Raw genomic sequence first — 14,646 nt, 5'->3', positions numbered from 1 at the left:
TCTTGCTTGAAGTAGTCATTGTTGAGAGGAATTTTAGGATGGAAGAAAAGCAAATGAATGTTTAGAGTTTGTTTGGTATCGTGGTTGTTGTTGTTTTTTAATTTTTTTTATGTTAAAATATATGCCAATAATATTTTTTTTATTTTTTTAAAATTATTTTTTGACATCAGCACATTAAAAAGATTTGAAAACATTAAAAATATATTAATTTAAAATTAATAAAATAAAATAAAAATTCAAACTTTTTTAAAACTTATTAGTGCATGTGTTTGCACAGTTGCTTTTAAATGAATTAAAGATGTTATTTTTTTATGATTGTTGTCATTATTCTTGCTTGGTTTGCCTTTTTGGCTACAACTAATTAACTAGGTATAGGTAAAATTGTATTAGATGTTACGTGATACAAATTTCTTGATACTAAATAGTTGGGTCTTTCTAGAAGCTCTTGTTGTCGCAAGGAAATATAAATATCATTTAACCTTTCTTGTTGTTACAAGGGGATATAAAATTAATTGTATTAAACACTGAATACATTATATCAAAAATGAAAATTCATATGGAATGTTTATTATAAAGTATTAAATTCAATTACTATTAAATTAATATTAACTAATATTCATATGACTACTTTTATATTTTCAAAATATTCAAAACATTTGGAAAACCCCAATTGAAAATTAAGATACCATATTTTTTTATAATTTAATTAGAAAAAACATGACGTCTTAGATTGATAAAAAGACTCTACCATCAGCTAATTCAAATGTTAACATCGACATCATAAAAAAGACCCAACCAGAACACATCTCCATTGCCGTTGTTCAGCCCACCAACACCTTGCGGTTGCTGCTTGAGGCCATCATCTGCGATCACTGGTGAAGCTCCGATCTTGTTGCTATTTTTGCGTTGATGAAGTTGAGGGCTAACCTCAATTTGTATCCATTGCTCTAGTTAATGTTGTTGAGTTGATTTTTTTTTTTTTTGAAGTGATATTCATTATTATCTCATTTGCCTGTTTTTTTTTTTGAATACTTGTTTGGGATGAGAGTGCAAAGTTGAGAGCAGAATTAGTTTCTTCTTTGATTACAAATATTGAAAAAATACCCTTGGATGCAAGGCTCTGGGAATTTAAAATTAGGGGCAATTTAGTTAATCCAATTTTAAAATTAAAGTAAAAATTAAAAAATTCCCCTCAAAGTTAATTAAATGAAGATAACTTTTAAGAGCAATTTAATAATCTTATTGTGTAATAAAAATATAAACTTGATTATAATATCTCTTATGAATTTAGCATGGATAAATGTTATCTATAAATTTACTGTGCAAATTCTAAATAGATTATAAGTACGTGTAGTGTTTAATTGATTCCTGTTAGATTTTTTAATGTTTTATATTAAATGTGTCTTTGAAGGGAGTGAAGTCACTATCGTGAAATATATATTTTTAAAAAATTAATTTTTTGTGTTTTTTAAAGTAACCTTCATAAGTTACTTTTTTTTTAATAAATATAAGTGATTGGTTAATTTCATGAGTCTTAAGATTATGTAAATCTATAATAATCCTAAAAACACTTAAACTTATAATCATTAAAAATTAAATCTAAAACTTAATAAATTAAACTACCTAAACAATTTTGTATTTGTTTTTCTAAACCTTGTGAGAAGCTATCAACTAATTTTAATCTTCTCTTCTATGGTATATTTGAAGGTGCAGATTACGAGGAAACGCTTGGTTCGAAAGGTACTTGAACATGATTTTGGGCCTATTCATGAGTGAGAATAGAGAAGTAATGCTATTTCAATTATGAAATTATATGTTTCTTTTCCCTTTTCAATGAAAGTTTATATCACTAGATTTCAATTTATTGAGATTAAAACTTATTTAATCAACCCGGTGGTAAATTTAAATTAATATATCAAATTCTTAATTACCAACTAAATATCTAGATTTTCTTGAGATCATAATAATCTATATAAAAAAAAATTAAAATAAATCTTAAAATCTAATACCCAATATTAAGTTTTATTTAGAATTATTTTTTATTTAATAATATGATAAAAAGTAGATGTTAGAAAAACCAAACATTAACCCAATGCCAGTTATGTTTTTTCTAAAATCGTGATAACTTTAAATAAAGTAAGTCATGAAATTCAATTCATAATATTTTTTTTCTTTATATATTCTTTATTTAATAATATAATAAAAAATAAAATAATTGTAAACTAAGTATAATATCAAAATGTTTTTTCAAGACATAAAAAATCAAAATAAATAATAGAATTTAATTCTCATAAATCTAATATTAAAAATAGAAAAAAGAGCATATATATTACTATTCTAACAAATAGTAACATGTGAGCAGTCAAATGATAATTAGAATTATATAATGAATTTCGTTATAAATAAATGAGAAAAAGAAGAAGAGTAAATGATTTTGTACCATGACCTAAATATTAATGCAGCTACCCACCATCATGAAAATCATGGTTCAGTATTATGTTATTTTATTTGAAAATATAATTGTAATTATTTTTTAAAATATTTTTATATTAAAAAATATTAAATAATATTTTTTTAAGATTATCACATAAAAACGATCTAAAACATATAAAAAATTAATTTTTAATTAAAAAAATTAAAAAATTTTTTAAAATTACAAGTACAACCACGTTTTCTAAATATTTTCATGAAAATTACTGCCCAATTTTTTTTTAATCAATTTAGTTAACATTGATAATCAAGATTTTATACGCTTTACAACAAGACAACAATAACTATTATTAATTAAGGGAGTATTTTAAAATGGGATAGCAATTATTGTTTTAAATATATTAAAATATTTTTTTATTTTTTTAAAAAATTATTTTTTATATATCAATATATTAAAATTATCTAAAAAATTAAAAAAAAAAAAAAACATATTTTAAATAGCTGTTTAAGAAAGTTATAAAATATTATATGTTTTATTTTTTATTCAATGACTAGTGTAGAAAAAAAAAAAGTGCTGTGTAAATCAGCGTCTGACGAAAGTCAATGCCCCCACAAAGGCACAAACAGTGATATTAGCAAAGGTCATAAATAGAAGACCGGCTTTAGGTAATCTCATATTGTCCGGTCTTGTCCCTGCGTGGAAAGTCGGGGGATTAGCGCCTCGCATTTGTCAAGCTAAAGCAGCCTCAACACTGGAGGACAAAATGGTAAAAGAATCAATTCAATTATCTCTCAGCTCTCCTTTGTGATCCTTAATTTATTAATGGTCGTTGCCTTTTCTCTTCCTTTATCGATCCATTTGCCATCGTTTCTTCAGGTTAGTACTCCCTCTCCCTCTCCCTCTCCAATTATCATTTGTTTCTGTTTGGTTTCTGAGAAAAGAGATAAAGGAAACGTTTGGCTTTTTCTTATTGTTTTTGGTTTAAGTGTTGAATAGATAGATTTTTTTTTTTTTTTGCAGTGAATTAAAACCTAGGTTGTGTTATCTGATTGACTGTCAATTTTTATCTTAAAAAATATCTTCGAGAGGTGAGATTTGGTAACTTTCTTAGAAAATTTGGTTTGACTTTTGTAACTTTCTTAGTAACCAAACAGATCAACTCTTCTTAGTATCTCCTTTTCTCTGATCAACTTTTTGCTTGTTACAACTTTGGTTTTTTTTTTTTTTTTCTCTTTTTCTTTAAATAATTAGTCTGATTGGTTAATGATGTTTAATTTTTTCTTTAAAAAAAAAAAATGGCGTGTGTGTGGCTTTGTTCTGGTTTAGCTGAGTGAGTAGTAACTGATCTAGTCTATCCATGTGATCATGTTCAATATTCATTAATCATGCTATATATATATATATATATATATATATATGTATAATATGAATACCCTCTGGAAATCATAGTTAATCCTATTTTATAAGCAAAAGGGAGTTCTTGTAAAAAAGGGGATCATTACATATTATTTTGATCAGAAATGTACTAGACAGAAGAACTCTTTTTTCATACTTGGGCGATGTTTTTTTTTCTTAATTATTATTATTACTTCTTTTCACATTTCCATAGCTTGACTTTTAATGATAGTCATAAGAAAAGGAAGGTGGTGATGGATGGATGATGTGTTACAGCTCCTTATGACAATGACAGGAAGAAACAACTAATTGATGGGCACACATCATCTGGCTCTTAACATTCACCACCCTTCATAAAAAATGCTTCCTCCACGACAGCAACCGTGTGCAGCTGGACTACAAACATCACTGTCCTTGGTGTCGTCGGATCTTCACTTGTCCCCTGATGCACAGGAACCAAGATCAAATTCTGATAATATTCGTGAATCTCCTGCAGAAAGTGCTAGTTCACAAGAAACTTGGCCTACTGTTGATGCCATGATGAAAAAGAAGATGGAGAATGACAAGGTGGATAATGATTGCCCTGGACAGTCCATCATTCGTCGCATCTCAGGTGCAGATAAGATATCTTTTCGTGACATAGCTGGGGAACGAGTTGACATTATCTCTGAAAAGATGCAACATTTACCTGACGACTTTCTTGATGAGCTAAAGAATGGTCTTCGGGTTATGCTTGAAGGAAGTGGTGGTTCACAGCACAGAGAGGAATTTTTGATTTTACAGAAGCTTGTTCATAATAGGTCTGATTTGACAGCAAAGACTTTGATTAGAGCACACCGAGTACAGCTAGAAATACTTGTTGCAATAAACACTGGAATTCAGGCATTTTTGCATCCAAGTATTAGTCTCTCCCAAACTTCCCTGATTGAGGTCTTTGTGTTTAAGAGATGCAGAAATATAGCATGCCAAAACCAACTTCCAGCTGATGACTGTACCTGTGAAATATGTGCCAGCAAAAGTGGTTTCTGCAATCTCTGCATGTGTGTGATCTGTAACAAGTTTGATTTTGAAGTGAACACATGCCGTTGGATTGGTTGTGATTTGTGTTCTCATTGGACTCACACAGATTGTGCTATTCGTGATGGACAAATTTGTATGGGCCCATCTGTTAAGAGTGGAGGTGGCCCAACTGAAATGCTTTTCCGTTGCCGAGCCTGCAATCGAACATCTGAGCTCTTGGGGTGGGTGAAAGATGTTTTCCAACACTGTGCACCAGCATGGGAACGAGAGGCTTTAACAAGGGAACTTGATTTTGTTAGTAGAATCTTCCGAGGAAGTGAAGACCCTAGAGGGAGGAAACTCTTTTGGAAGTGCGAAGAACTTATTGAGAAAATGAAGGGTGGACTTGCAGAGTCAACAGCTTGCAGAGTGATATTGATGTTCTTCCAAGGTATGTATTATGCTAAGCATTATATAAATAGCCCGCTCCCCTTCAGTATTGGAAAAATATTCAAGCATTAGTGCGCTTTGCCACAACAGGCTGCTTGATGCAGTGCCTAAGCTGCTCCAATATCATTGTATACGTGTGCGCCTAACTAGTTCTTTTTACAGATATTATGTGTGTGTGTGTGACTATTTCTTTTTACAGATATTATAGGCGTGTGCGTGTAACTTTTTGTTATACAAATATTATATATGTGTGTGTACTTTTAGCGATTATGTTTGATGAATTGAAATCCTTACAAGGTGTAAGTGCAGTGCATGGTGAATAGAGATGAGAAAAGAAAAAAAATTATGTTAGGTAAATCAAGATTAAAAAAAAAAAAGGTTTGGTAAAGGTATAATTTAGTGAATGGGGATCCTTAGTTCTTAAGGATAGTAAAACACTGTTGTCAAACTAAAAAAGAAATAGTAAAACATGATTTGTATTTATACATTTGAATGTAGGTTAATGAAAGTTCTATTTTCGGAAACATATAATTACAGTTTTTTTTTTTTTTTTTTTTGTCAAGAATGACAATTTTGAAAGGTGAGGTGGTGTAGTCTATGAAAAGAAAAAAAGTTAGGTAGTGTAAAACATTTTCCCTTTCCTTTTAATGTTGGATTTAGATCAATCACAAGAATTTAATTTCATACTCAACCAATCTAAAGAAGAATTAGAAAAGTAATTATTTCCTTTTCCATGTGGATCAATTAACTGAATTGAAGCCTTTTTAATTTCCATAAAAGTTTTAACACTCCAAAGTTATCCCAATACTTATATATAGTTTTCATAGAATGGAGCACGTATATCATTTAAGTTTTGTATTAAAAACAACACACTATTTAAATAGAAAAAAAATATTACAATTGAATGAAATTTATTTGAACATTTTAATAATGATGCTACACAAATTGTTTGTTTCTTTCTTTCTTTCTTTCATTTTTTTGTTTTAATATTTTGGTGCATGCCATTTAATTTACAATTAAATGTAGTTTAATCCAGCCAATGTTGTGAATTATGCCAAAAAAATTGTTTTTTTGTTTTTCCTTCTATCCTTGCACATGATAGAGAAAATGTTCTTCAAATTGAATTAATCTTTGACTATTTTTATTTTTTTTTTTTTGTTTTCTTTGTATTTGTTTCTGTAATAAGAATATTGTCTTGAAAATATTAAATTTTTCTCAAAGATTGCTTGAGCCTTTGGAGCTTCTAATATTGTAGCTGAATAAAACTAGAGCCAAATATATTTTATGCTATTTTTTTTTTTATAATCCATGTTTAACATAAAAAATGCATATTGTCTCAACGAATATGCCTTGCACTGTCATTAAGGTAACATTCAAGACAAATTTGAGATAAGACTATATTCTAAGACATATTAAGAGCACATATATAATTCATGCAATCATTTATTTTTGTTGTCCAATATAGTGCAGATATATCAAATCATGACTTAATATAAAATTATAAATGGAAGATGAAATTAAAGCATTATTGAAAGTGAAGATCAGAAAATACTTTGATTAGTTCAAGTGAGTATTGTGTATCTTTCTTTCTTATAGACTCTTGGAGTCCCGTTATGCAATATATATATATATATATATATATATATATATATATATATATAACATTAGGTGCAATCACAATGAATGTGATGAACTTAATTTAATCGAGACAAATTAATGAATTGAATTGTCAAAGTGATTGACTAATCACTTGGACGCCATGGGTAAAGCAGACATATGAATTGGATGCTAAATTACTTTCAAGCACTAATAGCTGCTGTATTTCATAGATGTACAGAGTTGAATTAATTCAGTTTATAACAAAAAGAAATGGTGATACAAAAAAATCACTAGTTAATAAACAACCAAAATTTAGAATGAAAAATAATAAATCACCAAAAGTTTTGGTCTTGTTAGAAAAAAATTCTGTGTCAGCATTGCTCCTACTTTGCTTCATACGCATAGATAATAGAACTTATAATAAGCACAGGACTATAATATTGCATACATGCTGAATTCTGGGAGAAACTACCAAAAGATTGTGGAATCTCTCATCTTTAAAAGTCTTCAGGTTCTTAAGGTGCTTGACAACCGAATCCCTACTTGGTGATGTGAAACCTGAGGTTTGCTAATAGAAAAGTAAAACACCAGGGTTGATTGTTGATGAGCTTATAGATCACAAATAGTTTCTCTTAAGATCTGTACCTTAGAGTGATGATCATGAAAAGATAGATTACCCTAGCATTTAGTTAGAGGATGTAAGCAAACACAATTTTTCTTCTTTAGCTGTATAGAAACCATGACTTTTTCTTTAAAAAACGTGCAGTTTCAAGGGTTCTAAATGAATTTAATTTCATAGTCTTTTAGTAAAAAAAAAAAGTAGAAAATGAAAGGGAATATGTACGTGTGTGTTATTGCGTTATAACAATGTTTAAATTACCTATTTGAGCTCCACTATACGGTGTTTTTAATTAGTGGTTTGAAAGGACTACATTTACCATATATAGGTAAATCATTGCATCATACTTTATTTGATCTGCTTGTCCTGCAAGTGAGCATGCCATATATAGACAAGCTAAGAATATCTCACTGTGATCAGAACCTTTGACATGCTTATGCTGAAAGTCTATTACTGTGACTGGAGGTGATGTCTTCATTCTATTGTTAGACTCTTAGTTCAAGCTGATTGGCAAGGCTAATCATAGCATCTGTCTCTTCTATTCTTTGAGCTTTAGGGCTTCATCGTTGCTCTGCAGTTTTTTGAGTAATCACTTTCTTTTTTCTACACTTAGCCTCCATTTTGTTATGGTCCTGTGGGGAGTCCACATATGGGTTTCATGTGTATGTAATTTGTTTTGATGGCCACCTGAACTGATTGCTTCTTAACTGAATTATTGAATTCGGTATTTGAAATTCAGTAGAAATCAATTACATGAAATTAAACTTCTATTTTGCTGTGCTGCTCTTTGAAGAGCTTGAGGTGGACTCTCCAAAGAGCCTGGAAAATGGGGAGGGTGGGAGGCTAATAGCCCCGCAGGAGGCCTGCAACCGAATTGCTGAAGTGGTGCAAGAGGCCATAAGGAAGATGGAGATGGTGGCTGATGAGAAGATGAGAATGTTTAAGAAAGCACGCATGGCTCTTGAGGCATGCGACCGCGAGCTGGAGGAAAAGGCCAAGGAAGTGACAGAACTAAAGCTAGACAGGCAAAAAAAGAAGCTACAGATAGAAGATCTAGAGAGGATTGTGAGGCTTAAGCAGGCAGAGGCTGACATGTTCCAGCTCAAAGCCAACGAGGCAAAGCGAGAGGCTGAGAGGCTGCAGAGAATTGCGCTTGCTAAGACAGACAAATCAGAGGAAGAATATGCTAGCAGTTACCTCAAGCTACGTTTAAGTGAAGCTGAGGCAGAGAAGCAATATCTATTTGAGAAGATTAAGCTGCAGGAGAGTTCACGTGCATCACAAAGCAGTGGCGGGGCTGACCCTTCACAGGTGTTGGCATATTCCAAAATCCATGAAATTCTTCATGGGTACAATGTCCCCCCAAAGACAGAAGCACAGCCAAACGATCGCCACCATTTCAGGACAAATCCCTGAACAAGCTGGGTTGCTCCCCGCCCCTTTTGCTCATAAGCCAGTAAGCTTTTTCTCCACGTCATATTTGTACCCTGTCTTTCTCGTCCTTATTTCGGAAACAAAAAGGGGGGTCGATTTCATCTATATCGAAACCCGCCTTCTGCCAAGTTATATAGTAAGGATTGACTGTGTTGTTTAGAAATGCCACTCTTGTTGAACAACTGTGAATGAAATGCTGTTTGGATTCATTTGAATGTTCATATTGGTAATGGACAAGCTGATTAAGTGTGTTTGAGAGAGTGACGTGGCTGGGTAGCTTAATTTTTTTATATACAACCTATTTTAAATGCACAAAACACTGCCGTAAAAACAATGTTCTACATGCTTTTTCTTGGGTTTTTTTTATTTTTTGATTCCACATAAAAAAGCTACCACATATAATCACACCACTCCCAAAAGTAGTGTGTTTTTTTATTAAGGCATGGTGAGGTGAGATTGAATTTTTTTTATATATATATAGGTATAATATTTTAAAAACACAAATCATAACTTATAAAGTTTTGTTTCTTCTTGTATTTCAAAACTGTTTTTTTTTAATTGTTTTTTTGTTTTAAATTATTTTTTTGTGTTTTTATATTGTTTTGATATACTGCTATTAAAAATAATTTTTTTTAAAAAAAATATATATTAGTTTGGTGTATTTCGAACGAAAAATATTTTGAAAAATAAATGCTGGTTCATTTCTAAACATATCTTTAAAAAGTATGCATGTTTAAGAGTGATAGATGTTTTTTTAAAATATTTTTTACTTGAAAATATATTAAAATAATATTTTTTTTATTTTTAATATTTAAAGCTAAAAAAACATTAAAAACTTTTAGAAGTGTGATTAAATACAATAATAAAAATTTACATGAGTATATAAATCTCATAATAAATTTGAAAATATCAAATTTTTATATAAACATAAATTTTTATTTTAAGCCATAAATGAACTACCTGTTAAAAACCCATCAACACCTTTAAATTATATCAAAATTATATAATGCAGCTTGTTTAAGATAAATAGATTAAGGAATGGCTAGCCTAATATTTTTTCAGCCATAATTAATCTTTTACTTTGAAATTTTAAATACAACCAGTACATTGAATTTTCTAGTAATCCTAAATCAAACAATTAAATTACAACTCTTTAATCCCGACACTATAATCCGGTGCTTGGATGTCAGGATCAAGAAAAAAAAAATTTACAATAGGCTTCAAGAAAAAGATGGGGCTCTTTATCTTGGCTGGATGAACAGGGATGTGGCGGCATCTTGTGCATGGAAGTGATGCATGCTGATTTTATTTTTCTCATTTAGGAAAGCAGGCAACCAGCTGAGGTAGAATCTCTAGGTTTTCCTTTTTTTTTTATATAAGAGGAAGGCACCAGCTGCTTTGAACTTTTTTAATGGTTTGTAATTACAGTAGTAGCATGATTGATACATGCTACAAGAACTGCGTGTTAGACAGCCCCAGTTCCTCGAAATTGCCTCCAGATTGGGTATCAATAAGCAGCAATTTGCTTCTACCGAGATATCTGTGGTATGAAAAGCGTATTATGTTTAGAAAAAAACAGAAGACAGTCAGTTTACAGACATGAGGCCTGCTTTGAATGAAATATGGGCTTTACAGCAAAAGCTATTAATTTGACAGTTCGAAGACAAGCGCTTATTGCAAGGAGTGAGGTCAGTGGGGAGTGGCTGAGCTAAAATGTATGGAATGCAGATACAGGACGTACCAAACTAGGTTCCAGGAATTGTAACTCGAATTCGGAACATCTTTTTACCATGTTCAAATGCTTTTACATCAAAGCTGTCACATATCCGATACTTGCTGTTATATTTAATGATAAATTGACCTATAAGGACTGATTTATAGAGATGGAGGTCGTTTCCCACGATTCTAAAAATCAATCTGTTTCAATTAGCTGAGGCCAGGCTTTGAATTTAGCATGTGCTGTTCATATGGACTACTCTCTGGATCTGGAGTGATGGTACGATCACCACAAGCAGCACTTTTCTCTTTTGATTCAGTTCTTGACTCGCCATCATGTTGCTCCGTTGATCTACCTGCTGACACAGGATTGTCATTGACAACAATATCAGTTGCTTTCGTGGCACTTGACTAGCCATTTTTCTGCTCCCTTGATTCACTTTCATGGCCTGAAATGCTTTCTTTCCATATATTTCTCAACTCAGAATTCATTTTCTCCTCCGATTTGATGTTGGAATCCGAACTATTATAAGCAACCATGTCATGGTAAATGGGAGATGGCATCACTTTCTCCTCATTTAGCACCTGACGCGCCATTCTGGATGGTAGTTGTACAATTGTTGAGACCAGTTGTGTTTTGAGCAACAGTAGGCATATCGTGATCATGTTGTCCCTCGTAGCTGGTTATAACTAATTTTGGGTCATTATATGCCCTCTCTACATGTTTCTTAACTGGACATCCGGGACTGGAACACCTGTAGTAGCTCCTACATAATGGAGGGTAGATCAAAGTCAGCATGTAATCGGAGTACTTTGGTCTCCACATAAGGACATCCCAATCTCGTCATTATGCTACCAATATAAGCAGGCATCTCCTGACATATATTCATAACCAGAGGGAAGAGAAGTAAACTAAACATGTATAAACCAAGTTCTAACCTTGTTGAGTTCATTAAATTTGGCAGTTACCTGGGATTTGGATTGCCTTTAACCAATTTCTGCCCATATTTACGCCAACGATACCCATCACTGACAGTGTCAACCTCGCATTTTGTTTGAATGACAAGGCGTGGCTCACCAGTTGGCTTATCTAAAGGAGTAGAATCATCATTACAGTCACCTTTCTTCCTGTTGTGTTCATTTGAAACAAAAGAGATATCTCACACGTGAAACAATAGAGTAAAATAAATTTACAGCCATTTTAGTAATTTTCTGCGCTTGAAACAATAGAGTAATATCAATTTACAGACATTGGATTAACTTACCGTTGTTTTAAGCGTTGATCATCATCAATCTCATCCCTTATCCTATTTGGTTCTGATAGCACACGCTTCACAAACTCGCTGGATGTGACAGTTGAAATCTGAGAGGTAGTTGTTGGCTCAATCGGATTAGGTGCCTGACTTTCTTCATTTATCAATTAGTGAAAACATAAGACAACACAATAATGATCACTTGTTAGTTAAGAGCAAAAAATGAACAATATGGCGATTTTTCCCTGTTACCTTCAACGCCAGACAGTAAAAGATTATCAGGTTTTTCTTCAACAATGGACGGGTCACAACCAACTGCTTGTGGGAGGTTAGGTTGAGGTTTGGGATGCTCATGCTCACCAATGTAAACGATATCAGCAAGCTTCCCATCATGTGAGCACTCCAATTGCTTTTTCACTTGACAACTTGGATGTGTACATTTGTAATAGCTCCGTATAAATTCATTTCCTTTAACAAGTTTCTGCCCATATTTTCGCCAGCGATATCCATCCTCTGACACTTTTTCCCGCATGATAGAAGGACTCCATCTTTCCTGACCAGATTGCAAGGAATGGAGATCACTGCCAGGGGTATGTGACAATTTCCGAGGTGTTAAAGAAGAAACACTTCCTTCTTTGTCTAACTGCAAAATACGCCCCCCAGTGTTCTCCAAAGGTTTCTCAGGGGCATTTGAAGGAGGAATTCCTTCTTGTTGTGAAGCATCACCTCCACTACCACGGGTCTGTTGTGCTGTGTCAGTCCCACCATCTGGGCTCTGTCTTTTCTGCAATTCCTTGGGAGAAACTTCCTCTGACGAGACCATGTTAATTTGGGAAGTTATAGAAGAAACCAAAGAGATAAGTTCAAGGTGCTGTTAAACAATTGACAGCACAATTGAACAAATGGCACATGGTGGAGGCTGTTCATACCTGAGGAAGCATCAAAGTAAAATTAATAACAGTGAGAATTTGCAAATTGACAATCGAGACCAACTAATTCAAGTTTCAAACAAAAATTTTAAAACTTCTTTAGTAATATGGAGAACTTAAGAAAATATATATATAAAGTTGGTAATCACTATCATGTAAACCTGATTTTGAATTGAGGCATGATGAATAAAATGTCGATGAAAATTTTGTATATGCATCAAGCACCGGTAGAAATAAAAATACCAAGCACTGCACTTGAGGTCTTGCTCTAGTGGTGGAAGGGGCTTGTTCCCTTTCTCTGCATCTAGGTTCAAATCTCACTGTGCACGTTTGTCATCCCTGCGATGCTTTACATGCTCATTGGGTTTGTAGGATGTTCAGTGTGCCGTGGGATTAGTCGTGGTGAGTACAAACTGGTCCGGACACCAACGTAAATCAAAAAAAAAAATACCAAGCACTTCAATAACCATTTTTTTTATTTTATTTTGAGCTGTTGCATCCCAACTGCTGACTGTGAACTCAACATTCCTAGAATATTTCTAGTAAAAGATACAGCAGACTTACATGTTACACACAAAAGGATGTGTATCAACATTTTATTTGAAAAATAACACTCCCATCAAACAAATCAATGATCTTTGGCAGAGAGACGCTAACTCCCTTAACAGCAAACAAGCAAATGATGCACATATTCAATCAACCAACATGCTAGATAATTCCTTTCACATATAACATAATGGAACCCAATGTTTCAAAGTTGTGCCTGCTTCAAACAATTCGGAAACCATTTATTTCCGGATACTCTCACGGCATTTTCAAATGCACAGCTAATTTGAAATGCTTCTACTCTCTTCAATGGTAAATAAATAATCCATGAGCTTGCGTTGAATAATTCCCCCGCCCCCTTCCCAAACGAAGTTAAGAGCAACCCATATTAGTAAATAAACTCCAGCCATGATTAATAAGAAGATCAAGGCAAAAATTTATATATTCTTTTCTCGGTTGCCAAGAAAATTGATGCAAAAAGTAAGTGAAAGAAATAGTTTCTTTTTCACCGATAATTATCATTTTTTTTTTAATAGACGCACCAACATGCCTATATCAACCAAGATTAAGTCCTCTTCCTAAATAATCTTAAGGCCATAATTTAATAAATTCCTTCAAAGCTAACCCAAAGGTTAGAACCAAAAAAACCAGGGAAATAAACCTCCTTAACCACTAGTTCATACCTTTGCGGTTTAACTATTTCAATTATGATAATCAAATAATTTTAACAGTGCTAAGACCACCACCAGCAGCAGCTTTTGGTTCTAGAATTCAATTTCTATCTATTTATTCCTTGCATTTTCCCAACGGAGCAAATTATAGCTGAAAACTTAAATAGCATATATAATTAGAAATTAAAGAGTGAAAAATACTAATTAATTAGAAATTAAAGAGTGAAAAAAATACTAATTAACAGAAGAACAAAAAATTGAAATAAAAATCTTAGAACAATTAGTCATAAATACAGTAATCATTAGAGTAAACCATATATCTTCTACTCCCGTAATATAAATTACCTAAAATGGTAACCAGTCTTCATTTTTTATTTTTATGATGGTGATGATGATGATCAGGTGGTCCCACTCCCACGCGAAACCCTATAATTCTGACTCTCGACTCAATCAGGGCCGTAGATCGCATCGGAACCAACCGGCGACTACTGAAGTTCCGATGAGGTTTCACTTAGTTCTTTTTTTAAGCTGGTGTAGGTGAGCCCGAGGGAAGGGGTTTTGGAGAGTTTAAGGTTATAAAAGCAAGAAAAGTCTAATCAGACAG

At 32.6% G+C, this 14,646-nt stretch overlaps 1 protein-coding gene and 1 pseudogene across 2 annotated transcripts; one reads left to right on the top strand and one right to left on the bottom strand.

The window, feature by feature from the left end:
- The first annotated feature begins 3,125 nt into the window (after nucleotides 1-3,125).
- Nucleotides 3,126-9,136, top strand: LOC118044151 (OBERON-like protein). Of its 2 annotated transcripts, none has more exons than XM_035052331.2 (3): nucleotides 3,126-3,307; nucleotides 4,122-5,276; nucleotides 8,287-9,136. In XM_035052331.2, exons 2-3 carry the CDS (start codon nucleotides 4,187-4,189, stop codon nucleotides 8,907-8,909), a joined length of 1,713 nt encoding a protein of 570 aa, XP_034908222.1. In that variant the 5' UTR covers nucleotides 3,126-3,307; nucleotides 4,122-4,186; the 3' UTR covers nucleotides 8,910-9,136. The 2 variants fall into 2 exon arrangements, with proteins under 2 accessions (XP_034908222.1, XP_034908223.1); XM_035052332.2 differs by having other exon boundaries at nucleotides 4,103-5,276.
- Nucleotides 9,137-10,631: 1,495 nt separating this feature from the next.
- On the bottom strand, nucleotides 10,632-14,350 carry LOC118044152 (probable WRKY transcription factor 20; annotated as a pseudogene).
- Between the last annotated feature and the right edge of the window lie 296 nt (nucleotides 14,351-14,646).

The sequence above is a fragment of the Populus alba genome, chromosome 2, assembly GCF_005239225.2.
Source record: "Populus alba chromosome 2, ASM523922v2, whole genome shotgun sequence".
NCBI classification, from domain to species: Eukaryota; Viridiplantae; Streptophyta; class Magnoliopsida; order Malpighiales; family Salicaceae; genus Populus; species Populus alba.
The sequence above is the reverse complement of the archived record's forward strand: the minus strand, read 5'-3'. Positions and strand labels throughout refer to the sequence as shown.

What these genes read in the sequence shown, in the direction of transcription:
- LOC118044151 (XM_035052331.2), top strand. Translation starts at nt 4,187, where the DNA reads ATGCTTCCTCCACGACAGCAACCGTGTGCAGCTGGACTACAAACATCA. An exon ending in GATATTGATGTTCTTCCAAG is followed by an intron (nt 5,277 to 8,286) that starts GTATGTATTATG and finishes TGCTCTTTGAAG; the next exon opens with AGCTTGAGGTGGACTCTCCA.